Consider the following 15,603-nt stretch of genomic DNA (forward strand, 5'->3'; position numbering starts at 1 on the left):
TGGTACTTTTTGAAGTAAATAAATTCAAAAATACCTCAAAAAACACCATAAATAGATAGACAAAACTTTATCGAAGACAGTGATATAATAAATACAAATTAGGACCACACCTGAGTCCTCTGTGCCCACATTTGTCCACAATTACAGTATTAAGGGCTATAAAGTGAATACGGTTTGACTGCTACTACAGTGTTATGCAAATAAGTGTGAGCAGATCAGCTGGTATAGTATAGAGGGCAGGGGATCATGTGCACGGGCACGGCACCTGCGCGCGGGAGTGAGCATCATCACTATCTGAAGCGTGCTCGCGGAGATCTCGCGCTGGCCACCGCCTTCACTCTGCACCATCAGCAGCATCAGGACCATCAAGGACAATGAGCCCCTAGCGAGTCTCCGCATCCATACGTGAACCTCGCGAGTCCACAGACCAACTATGAATCATGTGTGTGCTGGTGCTGTCAAATCTGCTCGCGTGCATCCTCGCTTCTCGACTCCAGCCGTTCGTGGCGTCCGCGTCAGCCGGTACGTACTTAACCTTAACCGGTCCGAACTTAGGCTACACACACCGCCAGTGCGAAACATGATAGTTGGAATGTGTTTTATAATGCTTTCGCGATTGTGCAGTTCGGGATGTTTTCAGGGAGTTCTGCAAGGACATCGTGTGTGTTAGTGTGAATGCGGAGGACAGCAGGGAGCAAAGTGTCCTGCCTGAGAGAGACAGAGACACACATGTGCATGCTAATACAGTGTGTCTCTGAGACTTGATGTGGTCTGGGCTCACAGAGGACACTGCAGACCTTTACGTGTACCTCGATTGATACTATTACGTAGAGCTTGGAGTCCTCCTGTGCATTTAATCTTGAGAAATTGACTTTAGAAATCTCTGCTTTTATTTCTCAGAGGGAATTTCATGAAAAAACCAGAGAGGGATCCCAATAAAAGTCTTAAATATTCATTGGGCCTGGGCATCATGTCCTGCCTCTTAGCAATACCATTGTTGAGATTCATATGCTGTTTCTTGATATTTGTGTGCATCTAAGTAATGCCATAGATGAAAGTTTATTGTGCACTAAATAAGATTTAAAAAATAAATAAATATTACGTGATAACATTGCTAGATATGCAGTAGAATCAAATGACTCATATTATGTATAAAACAATATTAAAACCACAAGCATTACTCAAAAAATCAAAGCATTAAACCCTGAATAAAATCAAGGATTCAGGCAATTACATGATGATATCATCAATAAACAGCCAACATCACCTAATCTCATGGCATTCCTAGCTATAATTGTGCTTAATTAACACACATGTATAGCAGCCAGAGGAATTTTTTAATTAAAGTGTCAAGGGTCTAGAGTACAACTAAGCAAATGCTAACCACCATCATGGTGAATTTAAAATACTACCATTGATTTCATTCAAAACGGAAATGAAATAATAGGTCATTAATAAGTGAAGCTGGTAATGCTGTTTGCGTTGTTTACTCATCCTCTGCTGAGATCTTCACAGATTTAATGTGCTGATATGCATGCAAGTTTTGGTTTGATTAAATCTATATATTTTTGTTTAGATCAAAAATAGAATTTAAATTGACTGACTTTCTTCAACATGAAAAATCTACTTTGTACCAAGTTTTATAAAATCATTTTCATAGACATAGAAAATATTGGTTAGGGTAAGTTATTTATTATTCATTGGTTCAAGTTATAAAATATAAATGTGAACCATTACCCTACATTTTTTAAATTGGATGAATGAACTTTTTTTTCCCAATGTGTAACTTTGAAATTGTAAATTCGTTGAAACAAATTGTTCTCATTTAAGATCTTAATGAAAAATATTTATATTTAGCAATGTTTTGAACCAAAAAAATAAAACAAATAATGAAAACATGAAAACATATTAATTGAATGAGGTACTGCTTGAAAACCTTTTTTCGGTGTACTTATCATATAGCTACAATAATAATGGCATAACGTAAGACATGATAACATGAGCTCCAGAGCTTTATGAATAGTCTAAATTGATTCTCGTGACGCATGTATTGTAGTCTGCACACTCACACCAAAGCCTTCCTGTAAATTCCTCACTGGTTTCTCTGAGCTTCAGTGTCAGATTGGCCTAGTTTAGATGGACTTAGTGTCAGGAGGGCTCATCGGACGTGTTTCAGTCGTGTGTGTGTGTGTGTGTTGTCAGTGTTGGAGGCTGAGATCCCCAGGGAAGCGGTGTCAGATGATACTGCAGCGGGACAGACGCACAATGCCAGCGTCCCGCAGGACTCACAGCGCACACTCACATACCCCTCTCGCCTCATCTACTACCGGAACGAAGCCTCGGAGAGCACCTACCATGACCTGAACACCCGCAGCCAGATCCCTGACGCACACAGACAGGTGAGAGCGCAGCGTCCATGACACATCCGCTCATGTGTGTGGATCTAATTAAGACACTGCTGGGGCAGGACAGGGGACTTGTTGTGTTTGGTAATGAATGACACTTTCATTTCATCACATTATTTTTTGGCTTCTTCTCATGGACCTTCAGACCCAAGTAAACGAGCTTCAGGCATAATGTAATGATCCCAGCACAATCAAACTCTACGCATCACCGAACACTAACTCATGCATTATTAAACCCCACTGGAGAGAACACAACAGAAGAAACTTTCATCCACCCGTGATCTCGGCTAACAGGGAATGTGCCAAATTCTCTCCAAATGTGATATTCATACACTGTGCAACAAGATGAAGCTTTAGCCGCTCATTTCTTTACATTAAGTAACCATCTAGTAAGATTTGGTGGTCAGATTTTTAAAAATGAAAACACAGATTATTTAAAGTGCAGTGGTCCATGTATGAATGAGATTTCCAGTGTCGTTATATCTGAATAATGAAGTGGGACAGTTATAAATGTAATGCTGAGAAGAAGAACTATATCATCCTCTTCATGACTCTTCGTAATTGTAAATGCCATCTATTATTTATTACATTAAGCCAAACTAATGCTCACTGAATAATGACTGCGCAACAAAACCAATGTGTGAGCTTTGACGGTTGTAATGCAACTAAATAAAATATTTGCATTTGAATATTGATGGGATTTTTATGACCATTTTATGCCTTAAAGACAAAACAATCTGTTTCTTTCATTGCATATTATCACTGTAAAGCCGCTTTGGAACAATCTACATTGTTAAAATCGTTATACACTCACCTAAAGGATTATATCATCTAATCAACCAATCACATGGCAGTTGCTTCAATGCATTCAGGGGTGTGGTCCTGATCAAGACAATCTCCTGAACTCCAAACTGAATGTCAGAATGGGAAAGAAAGGTGATTTAAGCAATTTTGAGCGTGGCATGGTTGTTGGTGTCTGAGTATTTCACAATCTGCTCAGTTACTGGGATTTTCACGCACAACCATTTCTAGGGTTTACAAAGAATGGTGTGAAAAGGGGAAAACATCCAGTATGCGGCAGTCCTGTGGGCGAAAATGCCTTGTTGATGCGAGAGGTCAGAGGAGAATGGGCCGACTGATTCAAGAAGATAGAAGAGCAACTTTGACTGAAATAACCACTCGTTACAACCGAGGTATGCAGACAACACACAACCTTGAGGCGGATGGGCTACAACAGCAGAAGACCCCACCGGGTACCACTCATCTCCACTACAAATAGGAAAAAGAGGCGACAATTTGCAAGAGCTCACCAAAATTTCACCAAAAGTGTTGCCTGGTCTGATGAGTCTCGATTTCTGTTCAGATGGTAGAGTCAGAATTTGGCGTAAACAGAACGAGAACATGGATCCATCATGCCTTGTTCCCACTGTGCAGGCTGCTGGTGGTGGTGTAATGGTGTGGGGGATGTTTTCTTGGCACACTTTAGGCCCCTTAGTGCCAATTGGGCATCGTTTAAACGCCACGGCCTACCTGAGCATTGTTTCTGACCATGTCCATCCCTTTATGGCCACCGTGTCCCCATCCTCTGATGGCTACTTCCAGCAGGGCTTCAAATTGGTTTCTTTAACATGTCAATGAGTTGACTGTACTAAAATGGCCGCCACAGTCACCAGATCTCAACCCAATAGAGCATCTTTGGGATGTGGTGGAACGGGAGCTTCGTGCCCTAGATGTGCATCCCACAAATCTCCATCAACTGCAAGATGCTATCCTATCAATATGGGCCAACATTTCTAAAGAATGCTTTCAGCACCTTGTTGAATCAACGCCACGTAGAATTAAGGCAGTTCTGAAGGCGAAAGGGGGTCAAACACAGTATTACTATGGTGTTCCTAATAATCCTTTAGGTGAGTGTATAAATGGAGATGACTTGACTTGAGGATCTTAATATTATTATGTTCTGCTGTTGCTGTTTGCATATTGGCATCCATTACTATGCCTCACGACTTCATAAGGGAGTTCTAAACAAAAGAAATGTTCAAAACAACTTTATGCAACATTTGAGCTGAAAATAGACATTACTACACATTTCACCAGCCCTGACAAGAACACATGTTTGGGATTATTACTATGATAATGATATCGCTCAAAGTCAAACATTGCTTTAGAATTGCTTAAAAATGTTTTGATTGTACAATAGAAATGATTGCATTTCCCATGACAGCTCGAGGGACCTGATCTGTAAGCGTTGGTCATTCTCAACGCGTTCTCATCCCAAAGCGCCATATAGGACGCTTTTGCAAAAGCGTAAATATCCAACGCACATGGCACCCTTTAACGTCTAATGAGACGCTTCGGTTAATGGTTAAGTTTAGGTATGGTGTAGGGTAAGGGTTAGACCACTAGGGGGCGCCTTTTGCCCAAATATATCTGCGTCTCATTTCACGTTAAAGGGTGCCATGTGCGTTGGATATTTACGCTTTTGCAAAAGCGTCTTATATGACGCTTTGGGATGAGAACGGGCTCTCATTCTAGCATCCCCTGAGTCTGAATCAGTGTTTTTCTTTCTTCAACAGGAGGTCCATCTCGCTCAGGCTTCATTCCAGCTTCAGGCCTTTGGATCCCAATTCATTCTGGACCTCACATTAAACAAGTGAGTATTGCGAGGTCTAATCGGTATAAGAGTAACTTGTGCAGACTTTCATCGGCCTCACACACACACACACACACGCGCGCGCGCGTCTCTCATGATTGTTGATGTGCCAGACTATTGATGTGTTGTGTGTCTGGGAAACTAACACATGCACTTATGGGAATGCAGATCCTCTCTTTTGTGTTACTGGAAGCAAAGTTTGTATGATGGGATCCATTTCCGTTCAGCTTCATGGATTTACACTGGAAATAACTCCATATCCGTGTGTCCCCTCCACATACAGTGGCGTTGAGCGCCTGAAACCAAAACACTACATAACTACACCCTTCTGTCATCACACAAAATCTCCACAGCCAGACATTCATCTGAAGGGAATGTGTGTGTGTGTGTGTGTGTGTGTGTGTGTGTGTGTGGTTAACACATGCACACTCACAGACACGCCATCCCTCCACTGAATATTGTGCTTGTGCAACTTCAAATCTTAAAAGGATAATTTTTTATTAAACTACTTGCAGATGATATTACATTAATGAAATAAAAGGCCACTTAAAGAGAGCACACTTCCATAACGGTTTCTTTACACTCTTTAAAAGTGCCCTTTGTAATAAAGTGTATTTCTTTTTCACAAGGGATTGTTCTGAATTAATGAATTCTCTGGAAATTCTTGTATTTAGTGTTTACTATTGCTCAAAATAAGGGTTAGAGGTTTGTGAATATTAAACTTTATTGTCTAACATTGTCTAGCCACTCCAATTGTGTTTAGGACTTCAATGAAATCTCAAATCGTGAGATTTTAAATTACTTTTCCAAGCAATCTAACTTTGCATTTTTGCCTGCTGAAGGATGATAAATCGAGCAAAACACTCTTTGAAGAAGTGCCCTGAGTCTAAATTGCTGGCTGAAAGTTATTGTCATGTCTCGGTTTCTGCACCGTACGCTTGAGTTTGATTGAAGAGGCGGTTTTGAGACGAGAGGCTAAAAACACTGTAATTGTGAAAGAGAAGTGTCAGTCTGTCAGACCGCTTTGATTGATATACGGTTTACTTTACTGTGTGTGTGTGTGCCGTTAGCATGTCAGTGTGTGTTGGTATACTGTGCACCTGTGGTCGGTGTTGTGGTTGTGCAATAGCCTTGATCTAAATATAGCCGTCCCACAGCATGCAGTGACTTTAGATCAGAGAGTCCCGTTCTCGTAAAACATCACTCATCACATTCAGCATTATTTAACACACTGGATTAACACATTGCTATCATGTTTGCTAACATGTTTCTAGCATCAGTTATGTTTTAGCATGTTGGTAGCATGAATTAGCAAATTGCTAGCATTTTTTTTACCATGAATTATGGTGCGTTCTATTATTCATCCGTCTCGGAGATCCGAATCGGACGACAGACGTTGCCTAGCAACACGCCCCCTTTCCTCGGATTTCTCCTCTCGGACGTCGGACAACCGTGAGGACACCGAGCAAGAAATCCGTTTCGGAATTCAAGATGGCTGTGACTTGTAGGAATGAATTGTTTTCATTGTTTTTGAACCGCTTTGGTATTTTAAATGACGATTATAATCACTCGTATTACTGCGTCCCCTGTGGGTATGGGAATCGGTTGTTGTGAGTGCAATTACTAACGTTGCTAACAGAAGATTAACTTGAAAAACATTTTTAAGTTCAAATGGCTGCGTTTTGATAAGGTGTAGTCATAATATTTTTTTTAAATGTATAAGTGCCTGGTAACTTACTCGGCCAGTGCTACCATGACAACAGCTTTCTCCGATTCGGACACGCAAAACATAATAGAACGCTTGAAGAGTGGACGTGACGTCAAATCCGAGGTCCGAGTCGGTTCGTTGGGTATAATAGAACGCACCATTAGCACATTACCAGAGCCCGTCTTCGGAGAGCCTGGAAGTCCTGTTGTACTGAATTTTGGTTGCAGTTCCACCAGAGTTCCACTGGGGGCGATCGCACATGTGTGCAAAATCAATGGGAGCCTATGGAGCTAGACGGCTAAATTTGTCTCTTTCACCCGATTGCTGTTGAGAAATCTCAGATTTGGTTGTAGATTTTGAAAGTTCAACATGGGTTATAGGTCGAAAGTTGAATGAATGAGTACTTGAGTACTGAGTACTGAATCAGCGTGGAAACATGACATCGAAACAACGTTCATTAACGTTGAACCAACGTCAGACGCGGCATTCTTCAAAGCTAAATGAAAATCGAAAATTGGTTTGCTTTCATAACGTTGAAACAACTTTGATTTTTCCGTTAGTTTTGAAAGAATGCCACGTCTGGCGTTGGTTCAACGTTAATTCGATGAGCAAAACAATGTCGGATCAACGTTGTTTCGATGTCATGTTTCCACGTTGATTCAATGTCAGTTTGCTTTCTGGGGTTTTAACACATTGCTAGCATGTTTCTTGCATTATTTAGTATATTAACGTGTTTTAGCATTTTGTTGCATGAATAAGCATTTTGCTAGCATGTTTTAACTCACGGCTAACATGTTTTAGCATGTTGTCCTAGGCTAGTTGTTAAGCTTTGATATAGTGACAGAAAGCTTAAATAGTTTAAGCGTATAAAAGTTTTAAACCCGTCAATGAAAGTCTTTGGGAATATGGGATTGTTGGAAAGTCTGGTACGGGTATTCCCAAAGTCAGATCTATTAGGAAAGATGCATGCTGTGTCCCAATGTGAAGGCTGCGTACTTCGAAGGCTGTAGACTTCGAAGGATGCAGTCTATTTGGCCTTCGAAGGACGCTTCATGTAGCCTTCGTGGGATTTCCTAATTGCGCAACCAGGTGTTCCCTATTACTGCTCCTGGCGCCAAACAACGGAGCGAGAGTACAGCTGCCACCCTGATCATTCATTTAATGAAACTGAGTAAACAGCTATGGAGAAAGGCTATTGTCATTTTGTTGTTTTATATTTTACTGGAAATTTTATGTTTTATATTGTCCTGTCTTTAAATGAGGGGCAATATATAAAAATCACATAATTTCAATTCACATAACCACTAAAAAAATATTTCGAGTCATGTATTTTCGGCTCAAGAGTTGGCCAGAGCTGGTTTAATGCTAGAGGCTGCGTCCTGAATAGCCAGATTACACTGTAAACTGTTCAAATATTGGGTGTTAACCTACGTAAATATTGTAATGAAAATAGCCTAAAAAATAATAATGATAAAACATAGGCACATATATAGCCAATAGCCTATTCAAATGTTAATCGTACCATACGATTTTGTAGGGTTTTCTTTTTATTGTCTAAATGGACCATGGTGAATATATTTATACAGGCTGTCAATCCTATTTGAATATTTTAAACCAAATATAAAAAGTCCAGTGCAAACGTACTCCCGCTCGTCGTCGTCAGCTGTCAGTCACAGTTGCTAGGCGACAAGAACAATCCTCCGCAGGCTAGACCGGTCCGAGCGCTTCAGGTGCGCACTTTGATATGGGACGAAGTTAAAGTTAGCAACAATTTGTTAATATTGTGACAATGGACCAACAATTTGTTACTTTAATTTTTTAAATAACCAGTGGGAGAATGTAAGGAACTTCATACTGCGATAGTATTCATGTACAAATGTGAAGTAGCCTACTTTTTCCCTCACAGGACCACAACACTACACATTTTACATTAAACGACACAAAACAAAAGTAGCCTATATTATAGTTTAAATGTATCAACCTTGCAAACACTCACAGACCCTTACAAAAATAAACAAATATCCAGAGCCATGAATTCTCTTTTGTGTACACATTTAAAGTTGCATAAAATAATGAAATAATGAATAATAAAGAAATACAATGTACAAGAAATGCAATACAAGGCTATAAAAGCCGTTTTCGCATTTCCACTTGACAAAACCATGCAATGCTGACGAATGAGTTAAGATGAATAATAAGAAGGACAAAAACGAAAAAAACAAAAAACTTTTGGCTCTTAACACTGGTTTCTCTGGCTATTTGAGTAAATAAAAACATAATACTTTTACATTTAAATGTGAATTTGCCGTCCACCACTGAACTCTCGGCCACCCTTTTTTTAAATAAAAATGCTGTCGTCACCCGCGCAATGATTTATGGGGTAGGATCGGGTAGGATAGTCCGCGAAGTGTCCATTTATGTATCCTTCCTTTCACGGGGAAATGAAGTGTGCATTTGGCGTCGCTTTTGAATTAGGTAAGCCTTCGTCGCGCTGCAATGACGCAACCGGCCTTCGAATACGGCCTTCGGAGGATGCATAACTAAATTGGGACAGCCTTCATCCCACCGCGATGACGCAATCGGCCTTTAAATGCGGTCTTCGCGGATGCAGCCTTTGAATTGGGACGTACTTCGTCGCGCGGCTGTGACGCAATCGGTCTTCAAATACGGCCAACCGTCCTTCAAATACGGACTTCGGAGGATGCAGCCTTCACATTGGGACACAGCATTTCACAAGATGTAAACAACACTGGTCCAGAAGCACTTCCTGTTTCAGTTTGTAACTGTTTTCTTTATTTCACATGTAAAGAAAACATCTTAAAGATGTTTGTTTAACTTTTTGATTCAGTTTTAAATGTTCTGTTGGTTGTATTTTATCCCAGCTTTTATGTAGTGTTAAAAAACTGAAACAGGAAGTGCTTCTGGACCAGTGTTGTTTACATCTTGTGAAATGGTCTAAGTTTGGTAGTTGTTGTCTGAAAGCTGTATGAGTCAGAAACTTTGGTTTCAGGAGAAGAAGAATTCTTTTCCTCTCAAGCCAACATAATTACACTGTTGACCTTATATCTTATATCTAAATACACGGTACTCGTCAGATGTTGATTACAGATGTTGTTCCAGAGAAAATAAATCTTTTCCTTTGTAATAATTCATGAAAATCTAACAATTCCTCTTGGCGGGACTCACCTAATCACTGTTTTATCTACAGTTGTAAGTAATTTAGCCTTTCTAAAATCTTGCCAACAGTTTAAAAATGAACTAATTTAATGGCAGTTAATGTTATTGTATACAAGCTCACGGCACTAATAGCACATAACAAGTGACTGCTATTAGAGTACATTGAGATTGTGTTATTGTTGAGTTACTTTATCAGTTCATGATGGATTAGTTTGGAAAACTGGGTCGCAATGGGTCAGTAGCATTGTTATATCAAGGCCATACATGTACACGGATAAAGAAGGATGTAGTTTAGTTCACAAATGCACACGCACTAGCCCAACCCCCATTACTGATCATTTCTAATCTTCTGATCTGAGCCTTCAGATGCTGCTCCGGCCCTGTTTGCTCCCGAGGAAACCTGACTGTGTGTTTGAGTAATTTCCACAAGGTTACAGGAGAACGCCATTCTGGCAGAAAGTGGCCTCTCTTGAAGTGAGCAGTCAGCTAAGAATGAGACAGCTAGCGTGTGTTTTTGTGTGTTCTGCCTCGCTGACTCAAGTCCAGGCTTGTGATGATAAAAGGACGTTGAAGGTCAATCAGTATCACCACCTGACACACACACACACTCACACACACACACACTAAACACGAAACAGAGATGAAAGTGTTATTCTCAGCCTAAAGCACCTCTTAGATTCGTCTACACATGCGAACACGTCAATTGTGCGATGACAAGACAGACAGCTACAGTGTGTGATCTTGAGTGTGGCCAAAGTCCCTTTCAAGCAAAGTCTATTCACAAGTCGGCCATATTTGCAACACCTCGGGCAGATATTTCAGCCATCCAAGACCTACTTAAATGGGGAATTAGTAAACTTTGGGTACACAACTAGTTTGACAGCTACGTTTTTCTTTTGTTTTTTAACTACTCTGAACTTTGCTGTTAATTTACTGTCTACTGTATACGTCTAGCCCGCTTTTTATATATGAATGTACATGAAGTATTAGGGCTGGGTATTGACACAAATTTCACAATTCGATTCGATTCCGATTCGATATTGATTATTTTGGATATCAGTTACAATAAATGGCAAATTTTCTACTAAAGCTGTGAACTATGGGAGTCTAGTTGTAGCCTATAGACTTCATTAGCCCAATATGAAGGTAATAATGAACTGTTTTGTAGCTATACAAACACTTAAATTACACTTATTTATTTTTATAATAAGAAGATTATATGAAATATAAACATTTAAATGGTGGCTGTCATAAAAACTTGCCAGATTTATTCAAATATGCATTAAATATTGAAGAACATTAAGATTATAATGCATATGTAATATGGCGTATATATTTAGCAAAATGCTCCTCTCTGGAGTTATTTTTTTTAGCTGACTAACGAGTTTATGTGGGTTTTCTGAGGTCAATATGACGATGACATTGATTACAAGCTGTTTAACTGACGTCTTTCCACGGTTGAAACGCTGATTGAGCGAATCAATGTGACATGATACGGATTTGGATAAGTTGTACTCTATCTTTAACACACTTTCAGACGCTCATTCATGTTTATTTGGCGCTGTGACTGGTATTATTAAGCCGGAAGAGAGATCAGCGCTGCTGCTTCTCCAGAGCGATCTCACGCCACAGCGCCAAAACGCTATTTATGTTTTTGAATTTCCAAAGAAAATGGACGTGATTTGAAATTTGAGACTTTGTTTCATATCAAACAAAGGACAAAGATTATTGCGATTTTTTTGGATGCGCGCAGCCGCAATACAATGATCCATTCATTCAAATGAAACAGGATGACTAATCGATTCTTGAGATTTAAGAATCGATATCGGTTCGTAAAAATGAGAATCGATTAATATCGAGAAATCAATATTTATTACCCAGCCCTATGAAGTATACCAGTTACGACTGTAACGAGACACTGTGTTGCCCCACCTCCTTCATGCCTGTTATCTACTTACTTCGACATATCAGAAGCTGACATTGTTTGGTGCAGATGCGCATAGATTCCTTGTCCCACTATGATTTCACATGTGGCTCATGAGGCGATCCCGCGGTTATCTTCCCATAGCGTCCCTACTGTTACACAGCGTCCCATTCACTTCTCAGGGAGCAATGGTTAGAGCCATAACCTGAGACGTTTCATTTAGGTAAACTTAACATCACACTTGTACATTTTATGTATACCTCTAGGGTTCCCATTTAGATATTTGTTTTGTACTTAAAAACGGGAATCTTTTGTACAGTTAAAATTTTTAAAGGATTAGTTCACTTTTAAAAAAACTTTTGCTGATAATTTACTTACCCCCATGTCATCCAAGATGTCCATGTCTTTCTTTCTTCAGTCGAAAAGAAATTAAGGTTTTTCATGAAAACCTTGCAGGATTTTTCTTCATATAATGGACTTCAATGGGAACCAAACGGTTCAAGGTCAAAATGAGAGTTTCAGTGCAGCTTCAAAGGGCTTTAAACGATTCCAGACGATGAATAAGGGTCTTATCAAGCAAAACGATCGCTCATTTAATAAATAAATAACAAAGTTTAAGTTTTATAAGCTCAAACGCTCGCCTCTGTTCTGTAATGAGCATTCGTGACTCTCCTGTTCGAACTCGTTCATCAAAATGAACAAATCTTTTTTCGAGTCATGACTCGAAGGGTCCTAGATAAGACCCTTATTCATCGTCTGGTGTCGTTTAAAGCCCTTTGAAGCTGCTCTGAAACTCTCATTTTGACCTTAAACCGTTTGGTTCCCAATGAAGTCCATTATATGGAGAAAATCCTGGAATGTTTTCATCAAAAACCTTAATTTCTTTTCGACTGAAGAAAGAAAGACATGGACATCTTGGATGACATGGGGGAGAGTAAATTATCGGCAAAAGTTTTTTTTAAAAGTGAACTACTCCTTTAACTGTACTTGAATTAGACTTTGTTAACACTGCCTATTTAGTTATCCCAATGATTTATATAATACATAAATAGACTTGCTCTATTTGCAAGTTAAATACAACTTCAAGAAAAGTATATTTTAAATACTGATAACTTTCTTAAGCATATCTCGATCATAAGATTATGTACAATTATAGGCTAAAGATACAGATTTTTCTGTTTAGGCTACTTGTCAGTATTAGACAAGCATTTTCATCTCTGATAAATACAAGACTATCTTCTATACTGGGGTCGTTTTTGTTAAATACGAACCGTATGATGAGGTGTTATCCATTTGCAGGATCTCTAATAGCTCTTGAATACATCTGTGTATGGGTACGTTACAGATGTCAAGTTTCAGAAAGGCTGCAGATATGCAGAAAACGTGTTTCACATGAGAGTATGTTGAACTGAATGCAGTTCAACAAAATTGGATTCAGATACTTTGCTTTCAAAGCAAATACTCTACAGCCAAAGGTGGTTGAGAAAACAGGACCTATGCGTAAACCTGAGCCTTCTGATATCCAGAATCAACAGAAGATCATACGTTTGTACCAGTTCATATCTGTGTGTGTTTGTGTGTTCCAGTGACCTGCTGTCCTCCGACTATGTGGAGATTCACTATGAGGACGGGAAGCCCATCCTCGGGAAGGTATAAACTAGGCTTTTTCAATTCATTGTTTGTAACTTCACTGAATTGTACAGCTGCTTTTCCTCCGTCGGGCCAGACTGTTCTCGTTGCTTTCCACTCCGTGCTGATCCGGTCCAGCTGGGATGGAAACGGTTTAATTTTCCATTGTGGGTCTGATAAAGAAGCTCGTTGGAATGTGATACAAATGCGTCAGTCGTTGCTTTGGTAATGCAAGAGTTTATAGATGTTGTGAGGTGTAAATAGCGACTGTGTAATGGAGAATGATCACACATTTATTTTAATTTTATCAATAACGTATGTTTAGTTTGTTAGCCAACTGTTCTGAGAATTCCAGGCTATGAACTATTTGTAATCGAGCCGTGCCAAACCAATCTCAAGTGGAAACAAAACTGGAATGTAACTGGACGGTGGAAAAGCGGCTTAAAGAATAGTTAGTCATACAATGGCTATCGTAATCATTGCAATAATAATAGCCATATAATTTAATTGGAAAAATTTCTGCTGAACCTCACTCACAGAGTTTCGAATGAATGAATAATTTATTTCTTTTCATTTCCTTTTCCTCTTCAGAACATGGTCATTGATAACAGAGCATATTTAAACAAAAAATAATAAAAACAAAATCTCAGCATGTTCAAAAGAGAAGAAAAAAGAATATAGAAAAAAAAGGAGAAGGAAGAAGCTAACTTACAGTATATTTACATTCCCCTTTTACAAATCTAGATTTGAAACGGCTACTGTTTTCTCTTTACAAAATATCATAATTTATCCTTTTTGAGAGACAAAAAAAAAACTTAATCATTTGCAGTACATTTCATCTAAAAATAAGTCACACAATACAATTATAACGTGAAAAAGCAAAAGAAAAATAATTTTAAAAAAAAATGTAATACTGACAATAATTTGAATATTGATGGAATGGCAAGAAACAGACTGTAAATTTAATCCTAATCATCCTCTTGAAGAGGAAATGATACATATGTCCCAGTCTACCTTAAATCATACTTTTCTAATATAAACATTTTAAACCTTTTTTTTAAATTGCACGTAACTACAGTTGGGAAAAGAAGCCCAGTTCATTTGGTTTTGTACTTGAAATTCAAACTGTGTAAAAGTGTCAGATATTTTCTGTGTGCCCTGTAATAAATCCTCTTTTATCTTTCCTGTTAATAATATCAATAGTAAATCACTGGGACTCAAATGAGAACGTGCCAATGGAATAAACTTGTATTAAAAGAAGCTGTCGCGTACTGGCTTGATGCAGATGAATAATGAAATCACATTCAATAAACACAAGGAACAATAACGAAAAACACCAGCACGATTACGACGTTAACACCAAACAATGTCTGAAGGTTTAAATACACAAAGGTAACAAGAGGATAAATAAAGGACAGGTGTTGGTGATTAGTTCACATGGTAATAAACAAGGATATCCTTAAAGGAGTAGTTCACTTTTAGAAAAACTTTTGCTGATAATTTACTCACCCCCATGTCATCCAAGATGTCCATGTCTTTCTTTCTTCAGTCGAAAAGAAATTAAGGTTTTTGATGAAAACATTCCAGGATTTTCTCCATATAATGGACTTCAATGGGAACCAAATGGTTTAAGGTCCAAAAGACAGTTTCAGTGCAAACTGCAAACTGTTCAAAGGGCTTTAAATGATTCCAGACGATGAATAAGGGTCATATCAAGCGAAACGATCGCTCATTTAATAAATAAATAACAAAGTTTAAGTTTTATAAGCTCAAACGCTCGCCTTGCTCTGTTCTGTGATGAGCGTTCGTGACTCTCCTGTTCGAACTCGTTCATCAAAATAAACAAATATTTTCCGAGTCAATTTGTTCATTTCGTTCGTTGAATGAACCAAATTACATGAAAAAAGATTTGTTCATTTTGATGAACAGGAGAGTCACGAACGCGCATCACAGAACAGAGCAAGGCAAGCATTTGAGCTTATAAAACTTAAACTTTGTTATTTATTTATTAAATGAGCGATCGTTTCGCTTGACAAGACCCTTATTCATCGTCTGGAATCGTTTAAAGCCCTTTGAACAGTTTGAAGTGTCTTTTGGACCTTGAACC

The 15,603-nt window shown here is 38.8% G+C and overlaps 1 protein-coding gene across 1 annotated transcript in view; it reads left to right on the forward strand.

The window, feature by feature from the left end:
• Positions 1 to 256: 256 nt before the first annotated feature.
• Positions 257 to 15,603, forward strand: part of adam23b (ADAM metallopeptidase domain 23b) — a 56,287-nt gene continuing 40,940 nt past the window's right edge. Inside the window, exons 1-4 of the mRNA XM_089132951.1 lie at positions 257 to 522; positions 2,203 to 2,399; positions 4,982 to 5,058; positions 13,454 to 13,517. Coding sequence (XP_088989077.1) covers positions 441 to 522; positions 2,203 to 2,399; positions 4,982 to 5,058; positions 13,454 to 13,517 — 420 coding nt within the window. The 5' untranslated portion in view covers positions 257 to 440. The remainder of the gene's footprint in view (positions 523 to 2,202; positions 2,400 to 4,981; positions 5,059 to 13,453; positions 13,518 to 15,603) is intronic.

This window comes from Pimephales promelas, chromosome 7 (genome assembly GCF_988280905.1).
Source record: "Pimephales promelas chromosome 7, fPimPro1.hap1.1, whole genome shotgun sequence".
Classification (NCBI taxonomy): domain Eukaryota; kingdom Metazoa; phylum Chordata; class Actinopteri; order Cypriniformes; family Leuciscidae; genus Pimephales; species Pimephales promelas.